Source organism: Squalius cephalus, assembly GCF_949319135.1.
Source record: "Squalius cephalus genome assembly, chromosome: 3".
Lineage (NCBI taxonomy): Eukaryota > Metazoa > Chordata > Actinopteri > Cypriniformes > Leuciscidae > Squalius > Squalius cephalus.
This window is the reverse complement of record NC_137124.1, coordinates 8,468,785-8,485,493: the sequence shown is the minus strand read 5'-3', so window position 1 is coordinate 8,485,493 and position 16,709 is coordinate 8,468,785. Positions and strand designations below refer to the sequence as shown.

The window sequence follows — 16,709 nt, the reverse complement described above, 5'->3', positions numbered from 1 at the left end:
CCTATAGACTGAACACGTAATACACATGCGCATGACGTCACTGTTTCATAAATTCATGTTTTTGTAGTTTACACTGAGACGATCACTGTATGGTATTCAAAAACTTGCTCTTTGAAACCCATTTGCGGTTTTAGGCCCCCAAAACGCAGTTGTCATGTAAATGAACGGCCAAAATGCTTGTTTTTAGTTGAAAACTGTGTCATGTAAACGGCCCCTTAACCTTAAAGACTTCAAGCTACCATGGCTGCAAAATAGGATTTAACCCTTTGTTGATGATCGGCCATTTTTTTTACTTAATCAGAATGGTACGAAACTTTGCTTTGGTTTTGGTTTTGGCACTTGCTATGTGGGCACACACACACTCACACACACACACACACACACACACACACACACACACACAAAAAGACATGGGCATGGACATGATTCAAAAAGGTTAAATGGTCCTGGAAAAAACAGTCACACTCGCGCTCCTCGAAGTCAAAAATGAGCGCATTGGAAATAAATGGGAAGCGAATTTTATCTAGTGGGAGCGTTTGGTATTGCGGCCAAACAAATTCTTAATGAAAGCTCATATTTTGAGATATCAACTTCAAATTTGGAACACAACTTGTTTAGATTAAATGATTTCCTCACAGTTTTGGAAAATATTTATTTATTATGAAATGTAAATAGTATTTTTTTATGCATTTTTTTTCATTAAAAAAATCTAACTTCTATAACTTTTTAGTTTAACTTTTTCTATTTATTTTTTATTTTTTTACTTTTTTCACTTCAGCAATAACATGCCAAGTGTCGTCTTTAAAAAGAGAGCAAACTTAATTTTCTGTTCAAGTTGGACATTTTATTTTCAGGACTATGCTCAAAAAGTGATTAACAGGTAATGAATGGATCATAACTATTCCATAAATATAATTTAGTACCAAAAAATCCCCATATAATACAAAATATTAAATAAAAAACATTATCGAACTAAAATATGATACTTTTTTTTTTCCATTTTTGACCACCACGCAAAGAGGTTAACTTATAAACAATGTCTATTTTTTAAATTAAAACCATAAAACACAAATATTAGGTGAATATAAGAATATGTTTCACTGTATATGCTGCCAGTGTCAAAGCCTTTAGGTTAGTTTATCCGTCCGTCTGGAAACACCTGCAATAAAAAGGCCAGCCTTTTCTCCTAACACCTTCACACTCCTCTTCTTTGATAAAAGCATTTTAAATGGAGTCTACAATTATTTTCCACTCTCACTCACTTTTGCTCCTTTACTTTTAAAAGGCATTTCATTCTGTAAGGATTCGTCTCACCCAAGAGAGCTTTCCATCTAACAAACACTATAAAGAATTCATGTTTTTCCCCAGGATCTGAAAGGTGTCTGATTTAGGTGTGTGTACATCTGTGTTTGTGTGAGGAAGAAGGAGAAGAAGATGCGTAGATGTGGATGTAATATGCATGACCAAAACAAGCGAAGAGCTGGTGAAAAAAAAATCTAAATGTGTGAGGCCCTGGAAAGCCCTTTTTTCTGTCTCTCTCTCTGTCTGTCTGTCTGTCTGCCTATCTATACACACATGACTGAATTTATTTTTCTTAAACTCCCCCTAGTCAATAATTGTATCACTTAAAACTCATCTTTAAACACCAAAATGACATATTTAAACGTGTTTTCCTTGAAAAACATTCTTCATGCCTTAAAATAGCTTGAATGTAACTCGACACCCTTGCCTCATTTAGTAAACGCGGTTCAATGAATATGCAAATGAGCCCCGCCTCCACTCACTCACTCAGCTCAGAAATCCACTCGTTGACGATCACACGTTGACTTGATTGGTTACAAGGTATTTTGTGACGTCAGAAACACCAGCAATTTTGTTCTAAACATGCTTGAAATTAATTTTGTCGCCAAATTTAAAATAGTATTGAAATATTTTTATTTTATTTTAAGCAGAGCTAGAAACCATCAAGGCCAATATTTTATTTGATTAATATTTTTAGAATCACTACATAATTTCCATGCTCCCATTAGGGTCATTTTTCAGGTTTTGATGACTTCTGACTGGCAGTAATCTCTCTCGCTATACTCCCTGGTTCTCCAAAGGTATTTTATTTTATTTTATTTTATTTTATTTTATTTTATTTTATTTTATCATTATTTTATTTTATCGTTATATTATTATATTATTGTTTTATTGTTATTATTATCATTATTTATTTATTTAATTGTATTTATTATTAGAGCTGGAATCGATCGAGACGGATATATCCACGGGTGCAGTACCGCCTCCAGCCTGAGCGGCGCTGTCTGCGATCTGATTCCCACTTCAGCGTCTCGCTCCGCCTGAGGAAGCCGCAGAAGAAACTTTGACCACTTCAGCTGTTAGCCTAGCAGCGGAGACACACATCTCCGTTATTGTTTACTACTAGTCTCTTATTTATTCGACCAGCCCTTTTAAAAAGATGTGGTTTATTTATTTACTCAGCTGGTTGTCGCTGGTGATACAGATATGTTTCGTTACTCTCGCTATTGGTGAGTTTTATGTTGCTGCTGTTAGCCGCTAACCTCCTTTTGCTGACGCGACCAAAGCAATCCCTCAGCTCGCGCGCATTATTAACAATCAAATATCCGTTTATTTTCATTAAATAGAAGCTTTTGGGAAAATAACGATGTAGAATAGAATAACAGTGGGATGAGCTAAGACAAAACCTCCCTCATGTCTATCTCTTTGACTAAAGTCATATTATATAAGAATCGATAAGCTCATTGTGTTTCTAGCTTTTGAGTTTTTGCATTTCTATCTGTATGGTTGCAGAATACAGGATTGCTTTGATTAGTATTCGCTCCGCCCATTTATATGAGACCCCTTAGGGTAAAGCTACATCTGACAAGACACTTATTTTAGTTACAAGTCTTTATATATATATATATATATATATATATATATATATATATATATATATATATATATAATTGTCTATTGCATATGATGGCTAATTTTATTCTTTCAATTCTCGCCGTGTGCCACATGATGATGATTGGAGATAAAAACAGTAAAATGTCTGTCCACGTAGGCAGTCAGATGTGTTCATGATGAGGATTGAGCACTTGGCAACATGTCAAAGCAGCAGTTCCACCTGTACCTGTATTTATACACCTGTGTTTACTCTTACTCTAGCACTGAATGTATAAGAGACTTGATGGATGGATGGATGGATAGATCGCTCTTGCACATTTCCACACTTGTAAGATCTGAATGACATGTTTGTTTAGATGTTTATTTGTATGTTTGTTGTTTGTCCTCGCAGCTGCAGGCCTGTATTACCTGGCGGAGTTGATAGAGGAGTACACAGTCGCCACCAGTCGCATTATAAAATATATGATTATGGTGAGTATTGTGTCATCATATAAAATTTACATTATTAGGGATGCATCCATAGAGTAATATCGCCATATCTAGAGAACAGGACACAAATCCAGTTTGGGATTCAAGTCTTTTTTAGGCTTGTCAACACTTTCTTTTTGTGAGAGATGAAGTCTGATCCGACTGTTCAGACAGTGTTGTCATCAGTGTGTTTGCATTGGTGGTTATAGTACTGATGTAAGCGTCAGCATGTTGCATGCTTTGTGTGACAGGGTTCGTACAATGTGCTTGAAGTACCTGAATTTGACATGAAAACACCCATATTTTAGCCTGGTTAAAACCAGACCATTCTCAGTAGTAACTGAGTTATGGTCTGGCAAAGCTTCATTAATAACTCATTTCCAAAGGGGCGTCACCAACGGACGTCGCTCAAATGCCTCTGGGCGCAATTGGATAGACCTAAAACCAATCAGAGCGATCATCATCGTGTAAAGCCATGCTGCGTCCAAATTCGCTTAAGTTACACTACGCCATAAAAGTATGTACTCTTTTTGTGAAGAAAAGGTATTTACTTTTGAATGTGTAGCAAAAAAGTAGGCAAGCTTTGGGACATACTACTTCGTCATCTTTATCGGACGGATCTGTCGCGTGCATCCTGTCACGTAAACTGCCCTGTCAATCATCGTGTCTCAGTTAAAATCCTCTATTAAATCTAATTTAACTTCCTACCGTTTTGGAGAGAAATGTAGTAGCACGTTCATCTGCCAGTGGGTCTTTCATGGAGACTGTCCTCATGTGTTTGCAATTTGAATATAATAATGCATTTAAAAGTTGAACGGATGTCACTCAGATGCCTCTGGGCGCAATTGGATAGACCTAAAACCAATCAGAGCGATCGTCATCGTGTAAAGCCCGTCTCAACGTTTCTGGTTGGTGCCGCGATTTCGACGGATTAGAAATGGGCTTGAATGAGCTCTTTGTCAGACTACTTGCAGGGGCAAATCTAAATTTGCCGGAAGTTGTCTGGGTTTTCCCAGGCTACCCATATTTATGAAAAGTGCTTGAATTTTTAAAAGACATATAGGCTGTGTGAAGTTATTGCTTAATCTTATCGATGTTAAATCTTTTCACGCAAAATTACTAAATTAGCGCTGCAGTCATTTCGCATGGCTATGAATGAGCGTGATATTGCTCATAAATATCCACGTATCATTCTTGAGGTCAGTCATATATTCATGGGAGAAAAAAAAAATCAGTTTGAATAAAGAAATATCTTCGTCATAGTATCCTTTCAATGGTTAAAGTGACCACACTCGTTGCTTGTGCTGCACTTTTTTTGTACCATTTTGTTTCATCAGTTTATCTATTAACCTTTTTTAGAATTTGAAAGATAATAAAGATATTCTTTGATAAATGAAATTCAATTCACATTTATTTGTATAGCGCTTTTCACAATACACATCATTTCAAAGCAGCTTTACAGAAAGTCCACATTACAATTTAGAGTGATCTGTTATCAGAGGAAACTGTCCAAGTTATGCATTTCAGAAATGAACATATACAAAATCACAGTTAGCTAAAAATGTTTTAATTTAAACAATGTAATAATTTAAGGCATAAACAGTGAGCTCATTGAAGTAATGAATACTTGTTTGTTAACTAATGATTATGACATTTAGAAAACGTAGCATTGGTGATGTTGACGTCATCTGAAGATCTCTGATTGTAGTCCTTGTACAGTGTCTGTATGGACCCTGGTGTGAGGTTATGTTGGCTGTGCTTCATGTCTCTCGTCTCTCAGTTCTCCACAGCGGTTCTGGTCGGGCTCTACGTGTTCGAGGGCTTCCCGACGCTCATGATGGGAGTGGGTCTCTTCACAAACCTGGTTTACTTTGGTCTTCTGCAGACGTTTCCATACATTATGCTGACCTCGCCAAACTTTATCCTGTCATGTGGTGCGTAATGGAGACGTTCACAGTCTGTATGTTTTACAGTGTTCTCCTCTCATCCTTATTGTTGCTCTCTTTTCCAGCACTGGTTGTGTTAAACCACTATATGGCCTTCCAGTATTTTGCAGAGGAGTACTATCCTTTCTCTGAGGTATGCTATATCTTATTATACAAATATATAAAATATATGATTTTTTTTTTTTTTTACTGACCAAAACAATGTAATCTCAAACCCAGGAGTTTAGATATAGGGTGATACTCGGATGTACACTCACCTAAAGGATTATTAGGAACACCTGTTCAATTTCTCATTAATGCAATTATCTAATCAACCAATCACATGGCAGTTGCTTCAATGCATTTAGGGGTGTGGTCCTGGTCAAGACAATCTCCTGAACTCCAAACTGAATGTCAGAATGGGAAAGAAAGGTGATTTTAGCAATTTTGAGCGTGGCATGGTTGTTGGTGCCAGACGGGCCGGTCTGAGTATTTCACAATCTGCTCAGTTACTGGGATTTTCACACACAACCATTTCTAGGGTTTACAAAGAATGGTGTGAAAAGGGAAAAACATCCAGTATGCGGCAGTCCTTTGGGCGAAAATGCCTTGTTGATGCTAGAGGTCAGAGGAGAATGGGCCGACTGATTCAAGCTGATAGAAGAGCAACTTTGACTGAAATAACCACTCGTTACAACCGAGGTATGCAGCAAAGCATTTGTGAAGCCACAACACACACAACCTTGAGGCGGATGGGCTACAACAGCAGAAGACCCCACCGGGTACCACTCATCTCCACTACAAATAGGAAAAAGAGGCTACAATTTGCACAAGCTCACCAAAATTGGACAGTTGAAGACTGGAAAAATGTTGCCTGGTCTGATGAGTCTCGATTTCTGTTGAGACATTCAGATGGTAGAGTCAGAATTTGGCGTAAACAGAATGAGAACATGGATCCATCATGCCTTGTTACCACTGTGCAGGCTGGTGGTGGTGGTGTAATGGTGTGGGGGATGTTTTCTTGGCACACTTTAGGCCCCTTAGTGCCAATTGGGCATCGTTTAAATGCCACGGCCTACCTGAGCATTGTTTCTGACCATGTCCATCCCTTTATGACCACCATGTACCCATCCTCTGATGGCTACTTCCAGCAGGATAATGCACCATGTCACAAAGCTCGAATCATTTCAAATTGGTTTCTTGAACATGACAATGAGTTCACTGTACTAAAATGGCCCCCACAGTCACCAGATCTCAACCCAATAGAGCATCTTTGGGATGTGGTGGAACGGGAGCTTCGTGCCCTGGATGTGCATCCCACAAATCTCCATCAACTGCAAGATGCTATCCTATCAATATGGGCCAACATTTCTAAAGAATGCTTTCAGCACCTTGTTGAATCAATGCCACGTAGAATTAAGGCAGTTCTGAAGGCCTGCAAACACAGTATTAGTATGGTGTTCCTAATAATCCTTTAGGTGAGTGTATAATAATGTGATTTTTTTTTTTTTTTTTCACATTGGCCTATTAAAGAAAACTATTGATCCCGCTTTGAGTTTGCTGTAGAGTGACACCTTGAAATGATTGGTGAAAGTTAAGTTCAGAAAAATACAGTACCGTTTGAAAGTGTTGGTAAGATTAGTTTCTGAAAGAAGTCTCTTCTGCATTTATTTGATCAAAAATACAGTAAAATTGTTAAATATTATTACAATTTAAAGGGTAACTCTCGCCAAATTGCAACCTTGGCTATTTTTGTTGATCTACCCGAGTCAAACATTCGTGTAAAAGCATAATTAGAAAATAAATAAAGCGAAAATACGGTCAATCTTAAAAGTGGCGTTTCCATTGTAATTATGCTTTTACACGAATGTTTGACTCGGGTAGATTAACAAAAATAGCCTAGGTTGCAATTTGGCAAGAGTTACCCTTTAAACTAGCCATTTTCTATTGTAATATCTTTTAAAATGTAATTTATTCCTGTGATCAAAGCTGTATTTTCAGCATCATTACTCCAGTCTTCAGTGTCACATGATCCTTCAGAAATCATTCTGATATGCTGATTTGCTGCTCAAGAAACATTTATGATTATTATCAGTGTGTTGCTTAACGTTTTTGTCGAAACCGCCCTTCATATTTTTGTGGAAATTTCTTTGATGAATAGAAAGCACAGCATTTATATGAAATAGAAACCTTTAGTAACATTCTAAGTCTATTTAGATCAGTTTAATGCTGTGTATTCATTTCTTTAAAACATGACGTTTGGCTGATTAAATGATGTGTGTATTTTTAAGTGTAGGTGAACTAGAGGATGGAGTTGAGACTAACGTCTCTGTGTTTTCAGGTTCTGGCGTACTTCACGATATGCCTGTGGGTGATTCCTTTCTCGTTCTTCGTGTCTCTCTCTGCCGGGGAGAACGTCCTTCCATCCACTGTGCAGCAGGGAGGTGAGAGACACGTGTTTTCATACAGTCTTCATGAAACTACCCTTAGGCACTACTAACCCTGTGATATAACGGGGAAAACAGAAGAAATCTGTATGCAGTTATTGTTGATTTCCACAGTCATTAAAAGTCATTTGATTAATACATTATTTCTGAATATGTCAAAAATGTACAAAAGTGTGCGAGGCTTCTTCAGAATCAAAGCAAAAGCTTTTCAATTTAATATAGAGACTTTTGATTGAACCAGGCCGAGCAGATGAGTTTAACAGAGCACTATAGAATGGAATTTAGTAGGATCGTGACTAGTATTCTTTTAAATAAAAATAAATTAAATAATACAAATGTAATATTTTATTAAAGATAAATCTGCTTCATTGTAATTTACGTGCCTTTGAAAAATATTCAAATGTGCATTTTACCTTGAATGTTGTTTTTCAGTTTAATTAAATAAAAGTAATAAATAAAATGTTTTTCTTTTATTACAAATAAAATTGCTTCATTGTAATTTATATGCCTTTGAAAAATCTTCAAATGTGCATTTTACTTTGAATGTTGTTTTTCAGTTTAATTAAATAAAAGTAATAAATAAAATAAGAAAAAAATTGTTTTATTAAAAATAAAATTGCTTCATTGTAATTTACGTGCCTTTGAAAAATATTCAAATGTGCATTTTACCTTGAACGTTGTTTTTCAGTGTAATTAAATAAAAATAATTAACAATAATAATAAATATTTGTATTAAAAATATGCATCTTGTATGGTAGCTTTTGTATATTAAAAAGTTAATTTTCTTCAAACATTCAAAAAAAGTTAAAATTTTTAGTTTTTTCAGGGATGTTCTACAAAAATGTGTGCATCATGATATCATAATCATCAAATGTTTTAAAATATATTATTATTATTTTTGGCCCACTTCTACCCTTTAGTTGGATGTGTTGGACAGACATTAACAGTGCTACTATACACACTTATCCTCATATATTGATGGTTTTCTCTGTGTGTGTGTGTGTGTGTTTCTCAGATGACGTGGTGTCGAACTACTTCACTAAAGGCAAGCGGGGCAAGCGCTCGGGAATCCTGCTCATCTTCTCCTTCTTGAAGGAGGCCGTTTTGCCGAGCCGACAGAAGATGTACTGATGAAGCAGTGGAAATGAGCATGGGACGGAGGGGTTTGGGAGGGTTTGATCCCCTTTCATTGGACAGCATCTTTTTTTTTTTGTGGGAGGGATTCGTTTGCAATGATGATCATGAGATTGAATCTGTAGGACCACATCAGAACAAACCCGCACAAACTCTGAATGAACTTATCAGTCTGTTGATTCACAATGAGAGTCGCAGCTAATTTTTTCTTAGGCGTCTAAAAGCCATGAAAGGACTTCAGAAGTCTTTAATTTTTAAAGGCTTAATCTTTTGACTCGTCTGTATGTGGATGATTGTGGAAGGGGCTTCGGCTTCATAGCGGCGCTAGAGGCTCCTGCTGATTTTCTTCTAATCACATCACTTCAAAAGCCAATGTTTGTGTTCGCTCATGAATGAACTGATGTGTCTGGATTCTGTGTTCACATTTTAAAGGAATGTTTTCCCCCGAATCCAGTGTTTATTCTTCAGTTTGCTCACCGTCGGTACATAGTCACGCCTCACACTACAAGTATTTGCTTTGAAGTAGGAACTTAACTAAGTCATTTTTTAATTATCTGATGTTAAGACGGATTGTTTACGTCTTCCATTTGAGCTTTATAAGTCCATTTTATATCATCCGGTGGTTTGAGGATTAAAGAAAAGCTAGTTTTTGGGTAAAATATTGCTTTAAATGTACTGTAATCATGAGAGCCATAGTGTTGGCCAGGCTTCATTTGTGTGCTGTACAAAAATCTAATAAAATTCAGTTGTATGAGTTTTTAAAAGGTAAACATTGTCATGTACAAGTAAAGATCTGATGTGAATGGGTCACATTTCACCTCAAAATTATGAGATTTTTTTTTTTTTGCATTAAGATTTTTCAGATTAAAGGCGAGCATTGTTTTTCAGTCGAATTAAAAAATAAAAATAAATGTACTTTTATTTACATGCCTTATTCAAATGTTAATTTTAATTTTTTTTATGTTTCAGAGGTGTTCAAATCCATAAAAATATGTATATTATGATATTATTAAATGTGCTTAATTATCAGAAAAAGTGCAAAAGGTCTTCATCAAACTAAATATTTTCAGGTGTGATCTGGATGTGTTCATCCTCATGAACATGTTATGTGAGACTCACCCAAGCAGAACTATAATTTTTATAGTTTTTGTTTAAACATTAAATGTGAAGAACTTCTAAGAAATTATTGGAATGACTCAGAAGAACTGCCTGTAAGCGCTGTCTGTACCGACTCTACCTCTGTACGGACACATTTGCGCTCCTCTTTATCTGACAGTCGGGATCTTGTTCTCGGAGTGTGAGGTTGAGGAAAGGTCAGCACACATTCACATCAGGAAGCTCTCATCTGGGAGTGAATCACTTAGGAGGGTGGAAGTTGCCCTTTGCTGGACCTTTTTTTAATCCGACTATTTTGTGGCTTGTTTCGTAATGGCTGAGGTTAAAGTCGACATACGGAAAACTGGTTCTAGTTTAGTGTGAAAGGGCATCTGTTTTCTTGCATGTCAAAAATGAAGCCAAGCATCCTTTGGGATCTAATGCAGTGACGCCAGCAGAGCTGTTTTGGGTCGCTGCTATTTCAACCTTCCACGACACATCCCAAACCACATTCAGAGTTCAACTTTCATCCACACATACATAGTTCAGCGTCAGCAACATTTTGAAGATTTTTTTTTCGCCCTCATAAATGTTTTCTGTTCACCTTTTCACACCTTGATGATGGTCAGTGTTGGTTTGAGTGTGCATGTTTAGAGGCATGTTGCAGTTAAAAGCTACTCAACAGATTTTAGCCTCTGGTCAGATTTGCGTTTTGGGAAAGTGTGCCATTGAATCTCACAAAACCTTTCAAGAACATGTCCAGGTGTCGAGTCCTGGCTTTCCCAATTCAGTTCCCCTTTCTGCACTACACTGTAGTGTACTATCAAATAAATCCACTGCTTTCCATTCTACTGTAATGTGACAAAAAAAAATCAATTTTGAAATATTTATACACTACAAAAGTTTGGGGCAGTAAGGTCTTTTTTATTTTTATTTTTTTAATTTGTGGAAACCATTAAGATTTCAGGATTCTTTGATGAATATAAAGTTCGTTAACAACGGTTATTTCAAATAAAAAACATTTCTGTCACTTTTGATAAATTTAATGTGTCCTTAATGAATAATGAGATCTTACTAAACCCCAAACTTTTGAACATTAGTGTACATAGTGATATTAGGCTATTTGTATTAGGGCTTTCATGATTTTTCACTACGGTTATCGTGGCCAAAAGAATTCACGATAATGATAAAAAAATTCATATCATTGTGAATACCGGTATATAGCGACACCCCCAATTTGTATACTTCCTTTATTCTGTTTTAAATAAAAAACATTTACTGGTACAGTAAAAATGACTGTAATGACAATCTGGTGAGAATAATCAAGAATAATTCATAAATAATCACAAAATGAAAATAATCTCATTAAAGTTGCAAAACGCCTTAATGGTCTAAACTGGTAGAAACATGTTTAATTAATCTGTATTAATTTCACTGCATGTATTAAAGATGCACTATGATTTGTGTTTGCTGTCATATTATTATAACTCTTTCTTATTAAGCAGTATGCACTGCATAATACTGTGTCCCACAATGCAGTGCTTTAAAATCCACTGCAGTTTTCAACATTTTCTTTCATTACGTGATCGGACATCCATTTGTATTTCTGAGAACCGGATCATGCTGAATTAAACATGCATGTAATGACCTCATACTGCTGGAAATCTTTATTGTTGCATAATGCATACCGTTTCACTTGCTATTTTTAAATTGCCCCAATTGCATCACAGTGGATTCTCAGCACTGAAAACAGCGTCTTCTCGACATGAACAACACGAACCAAACTCTTCCAGTCTCAGCAACAACTACAATGTTTGAGGGTCAAAAGTACACGTTGTTCACGGGCAGCCAATGAACACCATAGACTGGCATTATGCAAATCTTTTACATTGTTATGTAGGTTTGTAACAGAGTGAGACTGGAATTACTGACGACTCATTTCAGCAGTTCAGAATCGATTCTTTCTCTTAAGAGACAATCACTTTACTTGTTGTGCACTTTGATCTTTTAAACTTTGCAGACCTTCCCAAATAGAAATATATTACACACTCCATGTAAGGAGAATGAAATAATATTCGAAAAAGCATAATAGAGTCACTTTAACAAACAATATGAAGTACACTAGTATTCCATTCAGAACAGAAGTATCTCTTCTTAGTGCAACACCTCAATCAATCAACCAACCAACCAACCAATCAACCAACGTACCAACCAACACAACCAGCCAATCAACCAACCAACCAACCAACCAACACAACCAACCAACCAACCAACCAACCAACCAACCAACCAACCAACCAACCAACCAGTCAATCAATCAACCAACCAGTCAATCAATCAACCAACGTACCAACCAACACAACCAGCCAATCAACCAACCAACCAACCAACCAACACAACCAACCAACCAACCAACACAACCAACCAACCAACCAACCAACCAACCAACCAACCAACACAACCAACCAACCAACCAACCAACCAACCAACCAACCAACCAACCAACCAACCAACCAACACAACCAACCAACCAACCAACCAACCAACCAACCAACCAGTCAATCAATCAACCAACGTACCAACCAACACAACCAGTCAATCAACCAATCAACCAATCAACCAACCAACCAACCAACCAACCAACCAACCAACCAACCAACCAACCAACCAACCAACACAACCAACCAAATCAACCAACCAATCAAATCAACCAACCAACCAACCAACCAACCAACCAACCAACCAACCAACCAACCAACCAACCAACACAACCAACCAACCAACACAACCAACCAACCAACCAAATCAACCAACCAACCAACCAACCAAATCAACCAACCAACCAACAAACCAACCAACCAGTCAATCAACCAACCAACCAACCAACCAACCAACCACCTAATCAAATCAACCAACCAACCAACCAACCAACCAGCCAATCAATCAATCAATTAATCAATCAATATTAAAACCTACTAAGATCTCCGCAATTATTACAATAATAATAATTGCGTCATCACCACACTGGCCATTATCTGCCAGAAACATTCATGACATTCATATTGATACTTGATCAATATTTAATGTTAAGCGGTTGGAGCTGAATTAACAACAAAACATTTTGGTTAAGTATAAAGCACGCACGTGTTTGTCAGTGTGCTCTGGTTTGCGCGCTCTCGTCAGAGTCAAACTCAACCATTCACGCGGCGGTGTGAAACATGGGCCCTGTCCCAAATGGCACACTCCGGACTTGTGGACTTCCTCAGAGTCCACACTTTGGTTACATCATGTAGTGCAGACCTATAGGGCCCTTGGCGCGAGTCCACGAGGGCGCATTGAGAGGTATTTTTGGGACAGACTCGATCGTCAAGCTGGAAATAACGATCTGGTTGTTGTTGGACAGGAGAAATCACATTATTGTGCTCCGATGCATCTTATCTCCATGTCAACTACACAGCCTAATTTTACAGTTTTATATTTTGATATTGTGCATGCCACCTGGGCATTAGACAATAGATACTAAGACAATCATGCTTATTTAAATGATGTATACAGTTGTACATAATAATACATAATGTTCCATTTGAACTAAGATTACAGTTTTAACACATAATGAAAATGTGCATGAGTTTCAGATTAATTTACAGGTTTCAATATTCATACTGTTTACATATGACTCAGTAAAGCCCTGACATTCGGTTCTATTTCTTTAATGAATCATAATGTGATCGTGTTATTCAACGCACTATTATTATGTTTGACTGAGACATCAACCACTGGTCGATGACCATAACGTTTGTACTGTAACTGGTAAAATGTACATCTAGGTCATAAAAAACGTAATATTTTCTTCTCAGCCATGTCAACAATTATCCGTGAGCTAAATCTCCTCCCATCCGTTGTCTGATTGGCCTTCCTGGGTAGTTAAAGTGTGTGGAGCCTGCATCTATGCGGGCTTCGTGGGAGACCGCTTCAATGGTACAAAGGGGCTGCTGAGCACACTTCAGAGCGTTAAAATGCTGAATGGGACGGCCTACGGACTCGTAGACTCGGTGAGCACGCGCAATTTAAGTCCACGAGACCGAAACATAGACTGTATAAGAAGTGGACAGAGCCATCTCATTGGAACTCAATTGAGACAAGTGAAGCCCATTTTTAGCGATTTTTTAGGACTTCCGTTCCTGACGCGCAGACTCAAACTGAGCTTGACGACGTAGATGTGACGTGAGCAACCCGTCTGTCTTCTAGTAGCTGTGCCAAGAGAAATCTGAATCATTCCCTTCCGAAACTTGCAGGAATGGAGAGTATGAGTAGGAGTTGTCCATGAGCTGGAGCAGGAGAAACTTTTGCTAAGTATTCTGATTAATTATTTTGTCATTTTGCCTCCACGTCCCCCCGATTGCGCTCGAGCTTCTCCTCCTGTCCATACGGTAATCTCTCTACTGTGCGACAGAGAGTCGCGTGGTTATGACGCAATCGTTAGCCTATTTTTACAAAAACTGTTTCTACTGGGCCATAACGTAAGATACAAGGTAATGGAGCCTTTTATACATTGTCGTGTTTCTTTAGAAATAAATAATGGACAAATGGAGTCTTTAAACGCCTCAGATGTAAAGTTATTAACTTTCAAAGTGACGCCAAAATGAATGTGAGTCAATGGAATGCTAACAGCAGGTGAAGTTCTGCTACAAGATGGTGGCACGCGGCCGGCTTCAACTTCCGGTCGACTTCCTCCCCGCTTGGATAAAGTCCACATGAAGTGCGCCATTTCGGACAGGGCCTTGCATGGAAACATGTCGCTCTCCGGCGGAAATGAACGAATCAGCCGAACCAGCGATCCGGAATCATCCTTTCGACAAACACTAAAAATAAACAAATGTAAAGTTATTATTATTATTACATGTTATTAATATCACAACTTCTGCACAATATTACATAAACATTTGCCAAAGATAATTAAATCAAATTTGAATACTGACAAATCTTCGCTATAATTCTGAGAATGCGTGACCGCATTTTAGAAATAGATATATAAATATATATCTATGGATTTAGCATCGAGCAAAAACTCACCTCATGGCCGTCAAGTTGGTTGACGTTTCTGTGGTTGTTTCCATGGTGTTTCTTCTGTCAATCAAACGCAAGTGCGTGAGCAGAATTCAGTTTACTCCATCCACATTTGCGTGAGGCTAGTTGACAAACATTGACATTTTTAGCTTAACATTTGGTTATTTTGCCCTTTTAGATAAAAAAATGGTGTGCTGCAACTGGTCATCAATTGTTTTTCATCATTTTAATCACATTTTTTATTTTTAAAATGCACTTGCAGTCAGTGTGACAAATTAATGTTAAATGTAGCAGAAATATTCCAATCTCGGTTAATATGAGATATGTTTAGCCCTGTAATAATTACAGAAGACATCTGAAATGTCATGTCAGCTCCCATCATCTGCTAAAAATATTGAACTGGGCTTGCATTTCTGCAGGATATGTCCATGTATGGTCACGTTAAAAATGGTGAAGTTCATTACATCATTGAGTTTGGCCTTTGACGCCAGAAGATACAAAGTGCACGTGCTCACGATGTCACTAAGAGCAGAAAGTCTTGTTGAGCAACCTGACAGCTGCTGGAAATAAATGTATAAATCTGCCAAAATACATTTGGTCTTCCCCTTTGTCCTGTGACTGCATGCAGAGATTGATCTTTATTACTGTATTGATTTCATTTTCATCCAATCAGAGGAAGCGGGAACTCGTCTCATTTAAATATCAATGAAACCATTGTCTAAATATTAATTGTTGCTTTATATGTCAAATTTCAAAGTACAGCCTTGCTTATCTCGTTAGTGCTTACTAAATCAGATAATTATAGTACAAACTGTCTGTGTCTCTCTCTGTGTGTGTGTGTGTGTGTGTGTGTGTGTGTGTGTGTGAGAGAGAGTGTGTGTGTGTGTGTGAGAGAGAGTGTGTGTGAGAGAGAGATAGTGTGTGTCTGTGTGTGTGTGTGTGTGTGTGTGTGTGTGTGCGTGCGTGAGAGAGAGAGATAGTGTGTGTGTGTGTATGTGTGTGTGAGTGTGTGTGTATTTGTCTGTGTCTGTGTCCTTTTGTGTGTGTGTGCGTGCGTGAGAGAGAGAGATAGTGTGTGTGCGTGTGTGTGTGTGTGTGTGTGTGTGTGTGTGAGAGAGTGTGTGTGTGTGTGTGCGTGAGAGTGTGTGTGTGTGTGTGTGTGTGAGTGTGTGTGTGTGTATTTGTGTGTGTCTGTGTCCTTGTGTGTGTGTGTGTGCGTGTGTGTGTGTGTGTGTGTCTGTGTTTTCTGTGATGGGAATTATAAGGGGAGAGAATATACAGTCTGTACAGTACAAATCATTATATCTGGAGAGTCCCCATAAAACATGAAAACACAACTGTGTGTGTGATGTGAACTTCTGAACTGCAGAAGTTTCTGGGCCGCTGTGAGCCTAAAGGAAGAGGAAGGGGTCATTCTGACTAAATGTCAATAGAAACTGATCCTAACTCCATCTTTAACTGCCCTCAAACTATATGTCACATCTTTCAAAGAGAGACAGCTCACTTTGCTTTCATAAGGTCATGTAGCTGAGCACACGAGCTCAGGGCAAAGCTGAGGGTCGGGACCTTTGTGTCCTTTATCTCTGATCTGGGATCAGTTATGCTGGGTGCGAAGGGACAGCGAAGAGAACGAGCCTCTGGTCACAGAACTGCAGTG

At 37.8% G+C, this 16,709-nt stretch overlaps 1 protein-coding gene across 1 annotated transcript; it reads left to right on the top strand.

Moving 5' to 3' along the window:
• Window positions 1-2,335: 2,335 nt before the first annotated feature.
• On the top strand, window positions 2,336-11,444 carry tex261 (testis expressed 261). Its single transcript, XM_079866664.1, has 6 exons — window positions 2,336-2,531; window positions 3,308-3,387; window positions 5,165-5,318; window positions 5,396-5,463; window positions 7,651-7,753; window positions 8,772-11,444. Exons 1-6 carry the CDS (start codon window positions 2,462-2,464, stop codon window positions 8,885-8,887), a joined length of 591 nt encoding a protein of 196 aa, XP_079722790.1. The 5' UTR covers window positions 2,336-2,461; the 3' UTR covers window positions 8,888-11,444.
• The last annotated feature ends 5,265 nt before the right edge of the window (window positions 11,445-16,709 follow it).